The sequence below is a fragment of the Martes martes genome (assembly GCF_963455335.1).
Source record: "Martes martes genome assembly, chromosome: 18".
Classification (NCBI taxonomy): Eukaryota; Metazoa; Chordata; class Mammalia; order Carnivora; family Mustelidae; genus Martes; species Martes martes.
Genome location: NC_137906.1, coordinates 24612296 through 24630157, shown reverse-complemented (window position 1 = coordinate 24630157; position 17862 = coordinate 24612296). Strand labels below are relative to the sequence as shown.

The window sequence follows — 17862 nt, the reverse complement described above, 5'->3', positions numbered from 1 at the left end:
AACATCTACACGATACAAGCACACGCCCATGGGCACCACACGCATCTCACTGTGCTAGGCACACTAACGACGTAACACTGCACTTAACCATTAGAAGTCTATAATTCAGACCACACGCAGGAAATCAACCTACTGAGGTGTGAACAGTCGTAACATCTTCAACAAATATAAATCACAAACATGTATCAATGTGTACCTGAGTCACCTGCCTTCCAGCAGGCCACACCCTATTCTGGCACCATGAATTGAATTTCCTTCTACACTGCCTACCCTCCTCGGAACTCTGCGGAACAGGCTTCGAAAGATTCAAAGGTACTCAAAGGAAAAATAAGATCTCCAGAGGGTTTCAAATAAGAGAACATCTGACAAAGGAGGAGAGAGATCAGATCAGAAGAATCTCTGCACAGCCCTGACTCTGGCTGTCCTTCCACCAAACTCAGGACTTCCCCTCCCCAAAGCAAAGCCGCCCCAGGTTACCTATGTAGTAATGGTATAAATGTCACTGGCCTCGTCCTGGAGCAATCAGCCTTGGAAGACCAGATTCCGTGGTTTTATGAGTAACTTCCAGAAATGAATTAATTACCTCTCTGCTTTTCCCCTCCCCATTTTGACTCTTCCTTCAATACCTGTTGGGTTAGTGCTAGGGGATTATCAAAGAGATTTTTTAGACAAATAGGTAAATGAGGAAAATGACAAGTGTTCTAGATTGGAAGTTTCTGTAAATCTTTCCACTTTCACTCAGTAAGCTATAGAGTTATATAAATTACTCTGGGCTCTACAATCAGGTTGATGATCCTATGAACGGGGGCCAACTACAAGGCTCAGAAAAGGATGATGTATTTAACAAACAGCCCTGGAGGTGGTGGTCTGAATGAGGGGGCTATTTGATCTAGAGCAGGCCTAAGGAGTCTGACTGGTCTTAGAAACAGTGAAGGTGTCTGGTTTCTACCGCACTTCTTCCCTACTTCCTTAATGTTTGAGAAAACTATTATTATAGAACATTATACTAAATGTGGGGTAGGGAGGCATAAAATATGCCAACATGCCAGTCATGTTCTAGGGAAGAACCAGAAGAGCAGTAGGGTAGAACGTGTCTGAGTTGATTCTACTTTATTTTAATGAGACACACCACGGGCATGCATCCTATTTAATCTGGAGAGGGCCTGGTAGTTCAGGAGAGTCAGATGAGAGCACCCAAAACACCTAAGAGGTAAGTGTAGGACTTACGAGAAATGGTAAAAATTGAATTATTTAGGGACTGGAGAAGCAGTAGCCAAGGAGGTTTCGGTCCAGAGGTCAGCACGATGGGTAATCAGTTGCTTCTCATCTCTATGGAGGGCCAGGCAAACCACATTTGGCTTCAGTGACAATATAGGGACTCCACCCTAGCTGTGGGAATCAACTTGACACAAAAGTGTATCGTGCAACAGACTTCTCAAGGAAGCTGTAAGATCTCATTATCCCTTGTATCTTCAAAGCCAAGATGCATGTGGTGTCGTCCTGATCAGACCCTGAAAGTTCTACCCCCTCAAGAAATCTGGGATTGAGCTGCATCCAGGTTTCCACGTGGTGGACAACAGGAAACTTTCAGCATGTTGGGTCTGCTTGAGAACAACTTTCAGCTACGTGGAGGGACCTTGAATGTTGCTGGACTTGGCAGTCCTATGGCAGAGGCCTTGACATACCAAAGGGACTGTCATTCTGAAGCCAGACAGGATGTCTTCTCCACCTTGCTAAGGGAGAATTTGAGAGGAACAGACTGGTCAAGTTAGAGGTGGAGGTGAGAATACGAGGCGGGCTCCTAGTTTATTTGTATTCTCAAGCTTGTCTTAGGAATTATACTTCATAGCTAAGAAAAGACTGCTTCCAAGGATGAGGCTGGGGTAAAATGGCTAATGGGGCACGTAGGAGAAGAGGTCAACGTCAAAAAGTTTTCCTGAATTCATCAGTCTTTCCCTTAGGCAGGTTCTCTGGGGAATATGTAGATGGTGGGTGCGGCAGAAGCTTTTCTCTGGAATGAACTTCCCGATGTTTGGTGAGGACAGAACTCTTACTGAAACGTTTGCCACACTGGGCACAGCCATAAGGCTTTTCTCCAGTGTGTGTCCTCCGATGCTCTCGAAATCTTGTACAGTTATTGAAACTTTTCTCGCAATCCACACATTTGTAGGGGTTCTCGCCCGTGTGGACCCTGCGGTGGGCGCTGAAATGGGAGCTGTTGGTAAAGCTCTTCCCACACTCCCCACACTGATAGGGCTTCTCTCCAGTGTGGGTTCTCTGATGTATGATAAGACTCGAGCTCTGACTAAAGCATTTTCCACATTCCCCGCACCTGTAGGGTTTCTCCCCAGTATGGATTCTCTGGTGGGCACCGAAGTTGGAGGAGTCATTAAAGCTTTTCCCACAGTCAAGACATTTAAAAGGTTTTTCTCCAGTGTGGATTCTTTGATGTCTGATTAGGCTCCTGCTTCTACCAAAGCACTTCCCACAGACACTGCATTTATAAGGATTTTCCTTCTGGTGGGACATCCGGCACATAAGACGAGCATTCCTTCCAAAGCTTTCTCCGTATTTGAGCAGCCGGTAGGGTCTCTTCCCCATGAAAGGCCTCAGATGCCCTACAGCTTTCCCTAAATCTCTTGATTGAGACGTCAGCTTTCCCTGTCTGATGCCTTGGAGGGTTTCCCATTGTCTTCCTGAGATGCATTCCCTTTTACGGTATTTACCTGGATCAGCGTTCTGGGAAACAACCCTTTTAGACTTTTCTATTAATGCCCTATGCTGCTCTATGTCCTTATATATTACCTGTGTTGTATCCTCCTTGATACTTCCTCCAATTTCAAAATCTGGAAAAAAAAAAGATGATAAAAATTCCAGACCAGTCCTGTATTAACATAAACAACATAGCCAACAAGGCTTTGTGTGTTGGGATGCCTGTGTACTTCTCTGGCCTCTCGGGTCCTGTTACCATTCTCTGATTCATCGTCCCTTCTTTTCATTCAGTGCCATGAACAGCCAGTAACACCTCGTACATAGTAGGCCTTCAGAAATGTTTTCTGAATGGAACTAAAATCCAAGCTGTTATTCCCCATCCAGACCCTGAGTAAAAGGGGGCCAACTTAGCTCTCTCCCTGAAGTTCTACTCCCACTCACCTTGCTTTCAAAATTTCACATCTGTGCAACAATACACTGTCCCGGTGTTCATAGCAGATTCTAGTGATCAGGTTCTAGTTCCTCAATGACTTCTAAGTTCATCAATATCTGATCATATCCTACCCAAGGCTATTTCCTCCTTCTCCTCACATGTTCTTGGCCCTGTTTTATCCAGCTGTCTCACACAGACCTGGATTCAACTTAACTCTCACCATTCCCCACACTGGAATTATCCTCCCCTCACTCTCATCTATGTCCCATGCTCACTGCAAGGTGCATACTGGATGCCAGCTTTTCCAGGAGGTCTTCTAGACTGACAGGCTTTGGAACCACACAGCTCTGGTTCTGATTCCATCCTGGCCACTTATTAAATGTGGTTTTGTATAAACTTTTTATTATGTAAAATTCAAACATACAGAAAAGCTGAGACTATAGTATGTAAAACGAATTTCCACGAACCACTCACCCCACTTTAGTGATGATCTCTTCGTGGCCAATCTAGTCTCATCTCTATTCCCACCCACTTTCTGCTCCCTCTACCCAGATTATTTTGAATCAAGTTCTCAACATTGTATTATTTCATCCAGGTCTGTTTGATCCCCAAACCTTGTTCTTTTTTTTTTTTTTTTAAAGATTATTTATTTGACAGACAGAGATCACAAGTAGGCAGAGAGGCAGGCAGAGAGAGAGGGGGAAGCAGGCTCCCTGCTGAACAGAGAGCCCAACGCGGGGCTCAATCCCAGGACCCTGGGATCATGACCTGGGATCATGACCCGATCATGACCTGAGCCGAAGGCAGAGGCTCCAACCCACTGAGCCACCCAGGCGGCTTAGCATTTTGCTATGCTGCCTTGTTTCTACTTGCCAGTTTTAACATTCCTGTCCTTGCATACACTGAGTTGAAATTGCTGATATCCCTCCGCCCTCCCAACCCAAGTAGGGTGGCTGTGGTGTGGGTTGGGGAGAGGAGGGCAGTCATCAATCAGTCCGTTAAGTTAAATGAAAGTCCCAACAATGCCATCTTTCATTTAGCAGTTCTTTTGAAGCATTCTCTTTGGGTCCAACACTGTCCTGGGATTTGAAGGAAGTCCCGGCTTCGTGGTTGGCTCAGACAGAGTCTGACGATTTAGTGACAGGTCTGCAGCTTGATTTACAAAATGAGACTCACAAGGGATGGTACCAAAAGACTTTGTTTCCAGGAGTCAAAACCTGGGTTATACAGGACTTAATGATTTCAGCCTTCAAACCATGATTTCTCATATGAACACTAGCAGAAAGCTCATGTAGGCCTCTTCAGCGTTTGTTTTGAGTGAGCAGACAGTGTAGAAGGAAACCGTAACAGGTAAGGACAGAAAGATAAGATGAGCTCAGACCGAGGATGGCTGTGGAACCTTAATACAAGACTGATGGGGAAACCCGGTTTGGAGACTTTTACAAAAGTCTAGACAAGAGAAAGAGAAAGGCTAAACCTCTCTCACCACAGGTAGTGGCTGTGGTGACTAACGAGGGGACAGATGGAAGCTCTACAACAGCTGAGAAAAAAGTGTTCTCTGCTTGGATGTAAATAATGAGAGAGAAAGCATCAAAAACGTCTCTAAAGTTTTAAATCTGGATGTGGGAGGACACAGGTAAGAGCCAAGGTGCAGGAAGGAAGACCGTGATTTTAGTTGTGAAATTTTAAGTCTGGGCTGCTATGGGGACAGATGCCCATGAGGGCGCCAGCAGTCTGTTGGAAATGTGCAGTCAAGTCTCTCTCTCATTTTGCCTCTGACTGTCTTTTTCAGATGATATGAAACATTGACCCATACAGACAAAAACCGAGGCTGAGATCCCAAGGACTGAATCACTAGAACATCAGCTCCTTCCTTGAATAGAAGCACCACGAGAAAGACACTTTGTTTTATTCACTGCTAGATCCCCCATTCCTCAAACAGCACAGGCTCCTCAAACACCTGTTTAAGGAATAAATACTCATGGGCGATATGCAGAGAGTTACCGATTCTTCAGTAAATCACCCTTCCCCCTCGATGGTCCTTACCATTTGGGCTTTGCAGTAGACCTGGAGGCCCCTGGAACTCCGACTCTTGCACAATGTCCTCTTCACTCATTCTCTCACTGCCAGAATCTTCTACCATCGCCTCTTGTGAGGTCTCCTCGGGTTCCCAGCCTGTAGGTTCCTGGGGTTCAATTTCAGTATCCTCTCCTTCTTGCCCTGAGGGTGATGGGATTTCTTCTGGAGTGCTGGCGGAAGGGACAGGGGCCCGAGCATTAATCAGGGCATCCATCTCCTTGTAGAACGCACAGGACTCCAGCACGTGACCGTTTTTCACCTTGCGGTAGCTCTTCTGGAGGCTTTTGAACTTGGTCCGGCACTGTTCTGGCGTCCGGAGGAAGCCACACTCCCGCAGTTGTTCTGCCACGGCCCCATACAGCTTGCTCTTCCGATGACAGGCTTGGAGAGCTTCGTAAAACCGAGTCTCACGGAGGATATCAAGAAAAGTTTTGGTTTCCTCGTACCCCCAGTGCACACCTGCCATGGAAAGAAAAAGTGCAAAGACATAAGACATAAGCAGCCTCGAAACATAAGGGGGTAAAAGAAAACAGATCCCCTTCATGGTGGCAACAGGAACCATGACCTGCCGGGGGAGAAGAATGAGAGGGTCTATATAAAAATATCTGTAAATTTACTGAAAGACATAAATTAACTAGAAAAAATGGAGAGACACTATGTTTCTGGATAAGAAGACTCAAGTTGTACAGATTCAGTTCTCAAATGAATCTATAAAGTCAACATCCCAACAGGATTTTTAAATTGAAATTGTTAAACTGATCTCAAAGTTTATTTGGTAGAGTAAGAACGTAGTCCCTCAGATCTGCCACTGCGATGGTGATTAGCCAAGGATACACAGGTCTTTTCTAAATGGTTAAAACTAACAGACTAGGACACTTTTTTAATGAGTCTTCCCTGAAGAGCAGAACTACATCTAGAGTCATTTTTGATGTCACTGAGTCCTCTACTGTAAGAGATGAAATGACTTGCAAGACAAGCAGATGTTCTGTGTCAATGGCAGAATCAAACTTTTCAGGACATGTCTGAGTAGTTTGTTAAACCATGCTTTTTGTCTGTTTTGTAAGTAGGAAGAAGTCACTTCTATCCTCAGTCTTACCCGTGCTCTCCTCCAGGCCTAGCTTGGGACCACCCTCCTGTCTATGGATTTCCAGATTGGGGAGCACCTGTCCATGCACGATGTATCTTCCCTGTGTTTTCCTGAGCTATCTCTTTTGAATAGATATAGTCATGAGTGGACCCCCAGCTCTCCTAGCCTGATTTATTTTTCCATTCTAAGAACTTACCATCTTTTTAAAAAGATTATTATTTATTATTAGATATAATAACTTATAATATTATACTTATATTATTATATAATTATATTTATATACAACTACATATAGAATTATATTATTATATGTAATACATACCTTATATATTACAGATAATATATAAACATAATTATATTTACATAATATATTATAATTAATTATAAATTATATATCATCGGGGCGCCTGGGTGGCTCAGTGGATTAAGCCGCTGCCTTCGGCTCAGGTCATGATCTCAGGGTCCTGGGATCGAGCCCCGCATCGGGCTCTCTGCTCAGCGGGGAGCCTGGCTGCTTCCCCTTCTCTCTCTGCCTGCCTCTCTGCCTACTTGTGATCTCTCTATCTGTCAAATAAATAAATAAAATCTTTAAAAAAAAAAAAAAATAAATTATATATCATATTAATATAAAATTCATAACAATAAATTGTTTATTATTATTATTAGAGAGAGAAATAGAGCATGAGTGGGGGCCAGAGGGAGTGGACGAAGCAGACTCCCTGCTGAGCAGGAGCCCAATGTGGGGCTTGATCCCAGGACCCTGGGATCATGACCTGAGCAGAAGGCAGACACTTAATTGACTGAGCCACCCAGAAGCCCCTAGAACTTACCATCTTTTCCCAAGGTAGAGTGGAGAAACTTTCCTAATAATAGTGACACCTGGCTAGGTCTCATTGAATTTCACCAGAATAAAGTCTCTCTTTCTCATTTTGCCTCTGCCTATCCTTTTTTTTTCATGCATATCACAAAGAACTGAGATGTTTGTGTTTAACATCTGCAGAATGCCTTCCTCAATTTTTATCTATTACTTCATTTAACACTAATGATCCTGGAATCCTGTCAAGTTTTACTGATGAGAATACTAAACTTCAAAGTACTTATAGGATGTGTCTACTGTCACCCAGTTGTTAACTGCTGGGTTAGTTCTGCATGTCCCCAATTTCGACATAAGCTTTTGTTTATATCATATATGGTATATCTTTTTCCATCTTTTAATTTCAAGGTCTCTTCACACATACTTCACACATATCTCTTGCAAGCAATATTTCATTTTTTTAATGATTGATGGTCTTTTAAGTTTGTAACTAACGACATATTTGGATATATGTCTACCATCTTACTGTGTTTTCCATTAGACTCATCTACTTTGTGTTCCTTTTTCTCTCCTTTCTTGTCTTCTACTACAATTATAATTTTTTACTTTCTCCAGCTATATAGTCTTTTACTGGTCATCCTAGATAGTATAACAATATATCTTTGCCTTATTATAATTCAACACAACTGGCTAGTTTCTACCAATCCTCAGATGAGGGCTCTCCGGAGTCCTTTGACTTTATTTATCTTCCTTCCACAGGCTCCAAATACTCAAATCCATGCTGTGCTCTAGCCCAAGAAAGAACTGTCACAGCCACTGCTCAGACTGCACCAGGGGCAGCAGCAAACACCTGAGAGTATGTTCAGTGATTAGTGGCAAGGCGCTTACGGCAGCACTCCCCAAATCTGGCTGCCTCTGGTCTACTTACTCTATTTACTACAAGCCCACATCATCCATTTTCATACCCGAAGGAAAGAGCACAATTCTTACCACTCAGGTTCTGAAACAAGACAGGGGCACCACGAATCTCAGACTTCCGGATAAATTCAACGCCCATTTCATCACCATCAGATTCTTCTGCGGCATCTTCCTCCTCCACCAAACTGATCCGTTCTTTAGCACTGATATCAACTCTCTTTAGTCTGGGGAGAGAGAGAATCTCCTTTGGCTTATCAGCAGATGAAGCATCGGCTGCAGGGTTCAACAGAGCGTCCATGTCCTCAAAGAAGGCACAGGGTTCCAGCACATGGCCATTTCTCACCTTCCGATAGCTCTTCTGGAGGCTTTTGAACTTGGTGCGACACTGTTCTGGCGTTCGGAGGAAGCCACACTCACGGAGCCACTCAGCCACAGCCCCGTACACCTGGCTGTTTCGGGGACAAGCCTGCAGCGTCTCATAAAAGCGAGACTCCTTGAGAATGGCAAGGAAAGTCTTTGTTTCCTCATAGCTCCAATGCACGCCCGCTATCTTCTCATCTTCTAAACCCCAGTGCTGCTGCTCGCCCCACATTCTCCCCGCACTGCGCGCAGGGATCTGAGCCATGTGGACTGGCTTCTCCTTGATGTGGTTGCTCCGTAGAATAATATTCCTTTTGTTAGAAGAGTGCAGACCCAGGGTCCATGGCTCCTTTCTTTGCTCCAGCCGGGCAATCTTGTTAGACACAGACACAGTACTTCCTACAAGAGAAACACATTTCATGCTAAACCAGAGGTCAGAGCTGCGTGCCCTCATCTGTGGCTCTAGCAGGCCCTCCTGGACACTAGTCCACGCCTATCCTCGAAACATTTTGTCCCCTCTCTTCTAGAGCCTTCCTCAACCATGACAGGGCACAGCACAGTTATTCTTACTACCTATGGTATAGTTATAGTTACCCTTACACCTCTCTTCTTTGGCACAATCATCTACTAACTTACATTATCAGGTTACTTCTCACATATATACCATTTCTTTCTCTGGCTGGTTCTTAAGGGAAGACCTTTAAGGGTAAGAAACATACATTCTATTACCTTTGATTCCCTCTCAGTGTCTAACATTGTGCAGGGTTCAGCATCGGCTGTAACCAGTATTTGTTACTCATGGAACCAAGTGTGCTCATACTGGTCCCCACATACTCCCACCCCCACCCCAACACATGTGTGTGTGCACACATACACACGCACAAACACTGGGGCTAGGAGAGATACATCAAGAATTTGGGGATACATGTGGCAAGGTTAATAGGAAAGAGATGGAAGGAGAAGGAAGCATACAAGATAATTTGTTGCCTCATGGTGCTGTGGAGATCAACATGTCTTAAATGTGAACCCTGACCCTAGTAAACCCTGCTTTACTTTTGGACCAGAAGGAAGCTTCTTAATCTCTGAGCTTCGGTTGCCTAGGGAATGCTGGCCCCTATTCCCAGAAATGCTGGGAGTATTAAATAAATGATCGTCTAAAAAGTATCTAACGCCCAACAGGTATGTAATAAAATTTGGTTTTCTTCTAGATAACACACACAGAAGCTTCACAGAATTGTCGAGAGAAGAAGCATCACATCAAATCCTTTCTGAAAGAACCCTGGGGATGGAGATTTGCCGTTTATTTTTACATGAGAGAGGTAAGTGTAGGATTAATGAAAGTTTGAATATCTATAAAGGCCAGGCAGACAGTGAGAAGGTGGGCCCATGGTGTCTGACATTTGATTTTTCAAGAGATACAGGATATCCAGATTTATAAACTAAGAGCAAATTAAAACGCTGTGCAAGGCCAAAATATGTGTACAGGCTAGACTGAGCCCATAAGCCATTAGTTTACAACCTATGATAAAGGATTGGGGCAGGAGTCTCTGGCCTGGGTCTTTCTACATGTCATCACAGTTGACCCTTGAACAAAGGCGGGGTTAGGCAACCAAGCCTATGCAGTCAAAAATCCGTGTATAACTTCTGACTCCCCCAAAACTTAACTACTAATAGCCTACTATTGACTGGAAGCCTTACTGACAACATAGTCCATTAACATGTATTTTGTATATTATATGTAATTACATACTGTATTCCCATAATAAAGCAAGTTAGAGAAAAGAAAATGTTATTTAAAAAGTCATAAGGGAGAGAAAATATATTCACAGTTCTATATGTATTTACTGAAAAAAAAAATCCATGTAGAAGTGGATCTACACAGTTCAGACGGTCTTGTTGAAGACTGTACATGTGAAGGTGCTGGGCTATATCTGAATTCTCCGAGGATGATCCCCATCCCACTAGAGGGATCCCACACTTGACTCAGGACTCTCATGCAGCACGCTGCTAGGTCTGGGTGCCGTGTAAGCTGAGGTCATGCTAGGAAGAGCCCGTGTGTGCAACCCAGGCAGACGGCTGGGATGCCTGCCACTCTGGGATGGCCGCCTTGCTACCACTGTGTCATCAGTGCCACCCTATGTTGCTCATTGTTTTTAGTTGCCTTAATTGCCTTCTAATTATAAATAATCCTTGGTGTATTTTTATTTGCTGAGTTGGCACAGCCTGTTTTATAGTCTCTATACTTTAGTATCTACACGTAGTGTTGTCCAACAGAACTTTCTGGGATGACAGCAATGTTCTGTAATTGTGCTGTTCAATACAGCTGTCAAATATCCTGATGGTGGCGGGGCGCCTGGGTGGCTCAGTGGGTTAAAGCCTCTGCCTTTGGCTCAGGTCATGGTCCCAGAGTCCTGGGATCAAGCCCCACATCGAGCCCCACATTGGGCTCTCTGCTCCGCGGGGAGCCTCCTCCCCCACCCCCACCTCTCTGCCTACTTGTAATCTCTGTCAAATAAATAAATAAAATCTTTAAAAAAAATACATATCCTGACGGTGGCTACAGCCACTGAGGAATTGAATTTTTAACTTTATTTAATTTTAATTAATTGTATAAAATTAAATTGCCCTGTGTGGCTAGTGGCTACCCTATTAGTACCTGTCTATAGCCTCTCTAGTGTGGGTTAGTACACATTTTAGGCCTGTAATTTTATTAATAAGCAGTCTTCAACTTTTAGCTTATATATGAATGAACTGTACTTATGTCCACTACTAATGCAGTGACAAATCCTTCAGAAGTTTGCCTGTAAAGTGACACACTAGTGGTTATGTGTGCCTGTGATTTTGTGCTATTTAAATTATTCACAACACACTACCAAGGTTATTGTATTGAAATTATCTTTTTCCTTCCATCCATAAGATTTCTATCCATTCAACAATTATTTGCTGGCCCTCCACCCATGCATCTAGCTGTATGCAAAGTGTTGGGTTACTGCAGTTAAACAAGGGCATATCATCAAAGACCTTGTGACTTTACAGAGCTTTTAGTCTAATGGGTATGTGTAAGCTTATATTTAAGTAGTATGAATGTGAAAGTTGTATATAACACCTCGCCAATGTTTTCATCCCTAAGTGAGGAGAATACGTATATATTTTAAACTGGAAGAAAGGAAGGAATGAGGAAGAGAGCATAGACAAGTGATTACTAGGTCTGGTGAGCTGGCCACAGAAATGACTAGACAATCCATGGAGGTCCTTTAGGTGTTGACAGTTATAACTATTGTATCATCAGTAGAAATAAAGATATCAAAAATCCCCAAATCTTTTATGTGAAAAGGGAAAGAATCCTTACCCAGGGAGACCATGTTCCCAACACTCTCTTTCCTAATATCCCGGTACAGGTCTCTGTGAGCGGGAATCTGATGTACGCTCTTTTTGTAGGAAAAACCTCTCGCCATGTGGACATCTTTCACTGGTCCCTGTAACAACACTAACAGCAATGACTACCAAGATAACCACACGGGTCTTCAAAGGATGAATGATCATGGAGGAAACAAAGAAGGGCCCCAAAGAAGAATTAAAATCAGGAAACCAAGTGTGTATGATGTGCCAAATGAAGCAGAAGATATTATAAAGAATCATATCCAGCAAGGAGTCTCATTAATCAGAAGTCTGGGTCCAATCTTCTCTGTAAAAGGAGTCAAGGGGGAATAAGCTCTTGGAGGAGTATAAAAGTTTGAAGACAGTGAAAGCACAGGAGATTGCTGGGACTGAATACCCTAGGAAGGCAGAGAGAAGATTTGTAATGTACCTGAGACACAACAGGTAGTCGTGTGGTTGTTACTTCCTGATCCATGTTGTTCCATTCATTAGCAGGAGAAGCAAGAACCCAGGGAGAAGGCCGAGCTGTAAGAAGAGAAAGAAATAATCAGGGTTCTGGGCTCTGGACCTTTAATTCACGCAGCCTCTCCTTTTAAGAAATAAAGATGCATTAAAAAAACACCAACAAGTATAAACTGATCATTTCATCAATGAGTTCGGAACAATGCCTGAACCATGGTACCCTGAAGCAGAGCTCACAAGTGCGAATGCTTCTAAGGAGTTAGTAGACAAAGTGCATTATGAAGGGGGCCAGGTAAGGAATGGGGGAACTGGAGAGCACATACACCACTGAAAGGGTATATAGCCAACACCCACTTCCACTTAATGCTTCATTGGGAAACACTGGGCCTGCTATTGTTAGAGCTTCTCATATTTTCAGGAGAAGCCAGAAATCTGGACTTTTGTATAAAATCTCAAAAATTTTAAACCCTGACAACTCCAAATGAACAAATGATAAAACCCCAACAAATGATAAAATCTACCCTCTGTAGGTAAAACACAAGTCTGACTTGACACGTGATTATCAGTTTGCAATCCCTAGTATGAGTTGATCAATTCTTTAATATGCTAAAGAAGTTAACACACATAGATAACATAGTCCTGGACACAGAAGCAAATACATAGTACACTCCCTCAAAAGGTAGGAGGAGTATATATACACATACATATAGCACAGTCTGCGGTCTAACTTCTACTCTGGAACTCGCAATCTAGGGAAAACTTCCAGAATGAATATTACTGTGATCAAGAACTCAAGAGCTTGCTCCACTACTTTCTAAAGAAGCAAACTGAATCACTTCCCTGGAAATGTATTACAGATATCCCCTGCTTTTCGAAAGTTCCTGTTATGCCACTATGTTTGCTAACTAAAAGAAATCCAAAAAAGGATTTTCACGTTTGCCAAAAAAAAAAAAAAAAAAAAGGTGAAAAGCGCAGATACTATTCAGTGTCTGCTTCTTAGTGAGCTGTTACGGAGGCAGGGGGAGTGGCACGGCTACAGTGGCCCTGTCCCGCTAAGCACCTCAACAGAACACACTTTTTCACTTTGTGAATTCCTTGCCACCCTGGGATGGCGAAATCCAGAAACACCATACATTTATTGGACTAAGCTTATCAGCTAAAGTAACTGAGAGCATGTAATCCAGGGGAACTCTGAAATCCAGAAAACATCTGGATTTAATCTTTACAATGATTTCTATCACAATATGAATTTCAGGAAAGCTAAGGAGGTTGAGTACACAGCAGTAAATCCTGCCCCTTGGTGAGAGGTGTGTAAAATCTATCTGAGATGTGAAGTTTAAAAATAATTGCGCCATTATGGGAGAAAGGGAACTAATATTTATTGACCACTATATGTACTGGCCTCTTTACGCTGCTTCTTTTAACCTACATTAACACCCTTATTATTTTCCTTCTACAGATGACAGAACAGGAAGTTTGAGAAGTAACTTGACCAAGGCCACATAGAAAATGGGTGGCAGAGCTAGGTTTTGTGTCCTGGTTGTCTGCCTAATCGCTTAACCTCTGTGCGTTAATGCTCCTTTCCATATTACTTACCCAAGTACAGATAAACAGAGATACAGAGACAAAAAGATATGAACCCAAGCCTTCCACTGTAGGTTCAGTGATCTTCCCATCCCTCTCTCTCAGCCTGACACGAGACTGGGGTCATAGAGATCACAGTACCCCAGGTGTTCAATTTCCTCCTACATGACTTATTAATGTCCAGGGCAGCTAGGAAGCCTGTGCTCCCTCCTCTATGAAATCTTATTGTTTACTGCTCTCATATGCTACTTCTGTGATGTCTCACTTGGGAGTCAATTTTTTAAAGTAAATATTTTGGGGCACCTGGGTGGCTCAGTCGGTTAAGTGTCTCTACCTTTGGCTCAGGTCATGATCCCAAGGTTCTGGGATGGAGCCCCGCATTGGGCTCCTCACTCAGCAGGGAGTCTGCTTCTCACTCTCCCTCTCTCAAGTAAATAAATAAAATCTTAAAAAAAAACAAACCTTGTTTCCCTTTCCAAACAGTTTTTAAAGTTATTTATAGTCAGCCAAAAACACAGACACATATACACAGCAGGACTGAAAAACACAAGCTGGTTATGGAATGGAGATTCTTAAATTTCACAGCAAGACCCTGAGGCCAGTCTGGGAAAGCTAAGTTTTCCCAGAGTCCATCTTTAAGATGTCTCTTACTTATGTTATACATATTACCAACTCTTGAAGTGAATGAACCCTTGCTCCCCAAATATTCAATTTATTTTCAAGTATATATTAAGGAGATCCTACTCTAAGCAAGTCATGGTGTTAGGGTTATAATATACATCTGCCATGGTCTCTGCACTGGGAATGCTCCGAGTTCTTCTTACCATTCTTGGGTATGGGCCGATGCTCTCTCTTTCGGTTCAGCTGCTCTTCATGTCCTGAGTGGAGGCTTCTAGCTTCCTCCAGAGACACCACTCTGGGTTGGGTCTCCACCTGCTCTGGCTGAAAGTCTGTTACCTCCCATGCTGCTCCCAGTGGGACCTGCTTCTCCGAGTGCACAGGACTGCTAACCTGGGAAATAAAGCCAATGCCATAATGGAAAGAGGGAGGAAAACAGGGCCAGAGAGGGCCAAACTTCCCCCAGAAAGATATCAAATAAGGCTAGAAGATGTGAGAAGGAATGAAAATTTCACTCCATTCCCAAAGGTGTGTCCAAGGGCATTAGGTGAACAGTACTGTCCAGAAGTCTAGGGATAAGGCAACAGGAGAGTGCTCTTTATTAGTACACAGAGGGGGGAAACATCTGTCAAGAGTAAAATACACAGCCTCCTTATTATTAGAATAGATACTAAGTCCTTGCATCCATTAGGTTCACAGAGCAACGAAATAAATTCACTAGTGAACTGAAAATATAAAATTAATTTCCACATGTAGTGTATATCCCTGACCAACACAGCAGCCTGCTGATAAGTCTTTATAAGAATGCAAATCCTGAACAAGGTGAAACTGCAAATCTTGCAGGATTTCATGAGGTTAATGAAAGGGCTGTTGAAAACAACTAGAAGACCATAAAATACCACTGACAAACGAAGATCTGCTGGTTAAACTAGAGAAGAGTGACAAGGATGATGGCATCAAGGGCACCTCAGGAGACACGCATTGGAATATTAAAGGACTAGAGAGGACCCTGGGATAACTGATGAAGTTTGTGCTTGCTTTCCTTGCAAAAACAGCCCTCTTGAAAATCAGGCTGCAAAAGTCCAACCCTGCAAAGCATAATGTATTGTTCTCTCATATAATTTTGAGGAAACATTACACCAAAGACGTGAACAAACACTTAGATGCATAATGTTTAACTTCATTTGCAAAACACTATTTCAAGCAAGGTTTTTTTTTTTTTTTCCTCCCGATTTAATATGAAATTCCGATCCTCTTTTGATTCACTTTAAAGGTATCTCATTAGTACCATTTCTCCCTCCATAAGCCCTATCTGCAAGGCATCCCTGGCCCCCACCCCCCCTGCACTTACCCATCTCCTTCTAAATACAACTATTTGGAAAATCCTCTCTCACCTGCTGTCTTAGTCTTCCAGTCTCTTTCTCCAAATGTATTACCAGGGCCACCGCCTCCTCTCCGCTTTCCGGACACTGCTTCTGTGCCCACGCCTGAATCTTCTTCGGTAAAATGGTGAGAAACTGTTCAATCACCAGCAGCTCAAGGATCTGCTCCTTGGAACGCATTTCGGGCTTCAGCCACCGGCAGCAAAGTTCCCAGAGTTTACTGAAAGCTTCATGGGGTCCAGTCACATCCTCGTAACAGAATTGCCTGAAGCATTTGCGAAAGGTCTCGGCCTCAGAGCCCTCCGATCCTTCCAGAGTGGGTTCCGCTGTCCACTCGGAGTCCTTTTCCACCTTCATTATTAAGCATCCCTCAACCTCCAAGGGAGCATCGATCTGAGGGTCCAGGGATGCAGCCATGCTCCAACCAGGTGGTCAACCTCACATCTAGCTCAAAGTAGACTCATAAACCTCCGAGAGTTCTCTGCTTAACGATTTTGAAAGTGGGACGGTAAGGAAGTGAAAAACGGTAGAGTCAGCCGCAACAGGGTACTCGGGGTTCATTAATCAAATCCATCCTAGACGCTTGAAAAGGAGAATGTGTACCCTAAGGTCCCAAACCCGGCCTCTTCTCCAAACAAGATGTGGTTTTCCAGGATGCATCTCTCTTAATGCAATGTCCGAAAGAGCAAGGCCAGGGAACCGGGAGAAAATCAGGGGGACAGAAGGAGGGGTGGGCGGGGGCGGACGGCAGGCCGGGAGGGGGCTGGGCTCCGGGGAGGCGAGGCCCCGGGTGGGAGGGGCCGGATGTGCAGGCCCCGCCCGGCCGGGGGTTCGGGGTTCGAGGAGCGAGGCTCGGCCCGGGCGGCGCGCCCAGGCCGCTGCGGGTGGCCTGTGGGGCCGGCCGTGTCCGAGGGCAAGCGCCGGGCTCTTTTGGGCCCAAGGCGGTCCCGACCGTCCTCACGAACCCTCAGCACGCCAAGGAAAGGTCGCAAGGCGGTTCGGCCCCTGAGGGGAAAGAAACCGCGGGACCCAGCGAGACCTCAGAGGGGACGACCGTCGGCCCCGCGCGCGGCCTGGTCCGCTCCGCCCGCGGACTGCGCGGGGGGCGCTGGGAGCCGTGGCCACGCATGCGCCGCCCGCGACCGCGCGCCGCGGGGTCCGGGGAGGCTTCCTCGCGGGCGAGGGGCTGAGGGAGAGGGCGGCGTGGTGGACTCTCGCGAGAGCGCGCGGCGCAGCGCCTCGCCGCTGAGGGACTTTAAGAATGAGGAGGGGCGCGGAGAAGCTTCGCGGGGCGGAGGGACACAGTCCGAGGCCGAGCAGACATTTTGCGGGAGAAGATGGAACAGTGTGGAAAAGGAGAGTGGGAGGCTTCCCTCAGCAGTGAAGTCTGGGAGGCGGGGAGACGTCTCTGAGGTGAAGGACACTATTGGGGAGGCGGCGCAAAGGCCTTTCTGCAGCGGGAGAGGGAGAGGGGACTCCTTTGCTTGGCGGAGGGGTCTGTCGCAGAGGGCTCACGCAGGCTTGAGGCATCCTCTGAGGCCGGCGACTGTCGCGGACTGCTGCCCTCGCTAAGGGGCTCGGTCCCTGGTGTCCCCCTGCAGGAGCACTTTAGCGACCCAGTCCCGTCCCCTAGGGGCGGCGCGAGGCCACCCCATCCGTCCCCCAGGGGAGAGCACCTGGGGCAGCGTGGGGGTTCCCTGTTGGTTCCCGGAGGGGATCGTCTGGGGCGGTGCCACCCAGGCCCTCAAGGGCGGCGCAGGGACGCTCCATCTGTCCCCCGCTGCGAGAGGATCTGGGTGGCCCCGTTCCGTCCCTCAGGGGCGGCGCGGGGGCGTCCCGTCTGTCCCCCCATGTGGGAGCACCTGGGGCAGCCCCATCCAGATCCCCAGAGGCAGTGCAAGGGCGCCCCATCTGTTCCCCGCCCTCCTCCGCGGGAGCGCTTGTGTTGGCTCCATGTTGTACTCCTGGGCGGGCGTGGGGACACCCCGTTGTCTGGGGGTCCTACTGCCCTAGCTCTGGGGAAGTTGATGTGGCT

General features: G+C 45.5%; 1 protein-coding gene across 1 annotated transcript; it reads right to left on the bottom strand.

The window, feature by feature from the left end:
• Nucleotides 1-1923: 1923 nt before the first annotated feature.
• On the bottom strand, nucleotides 1924-16244 carry ZKSCAN2 (zinc finger with KRAB and SCAN domains 2; the record flags this gene model as incomplete). Its single annotated transcript, XM_080830442.1, has 7 exons — nucleotides 1924-2846; nucleotides 5192-5683; nucleotides 8116-8802; nucleotides 11753-11879; nucleotides 12212-12306; nucleotides 14652-14838; nucleotides 15840-16244. The coding sequence occupies 7 exons, from the start codon at nucleotides 16242-16244 to the stop codon at nucleotides 1924-1926; spliced, it is 2916 nt and encodes a 971-aa protein (XP_080686568.1).
• Between the last annotated feature and the right edge of the window lie 1618 nt (nucleotides 16245-17862).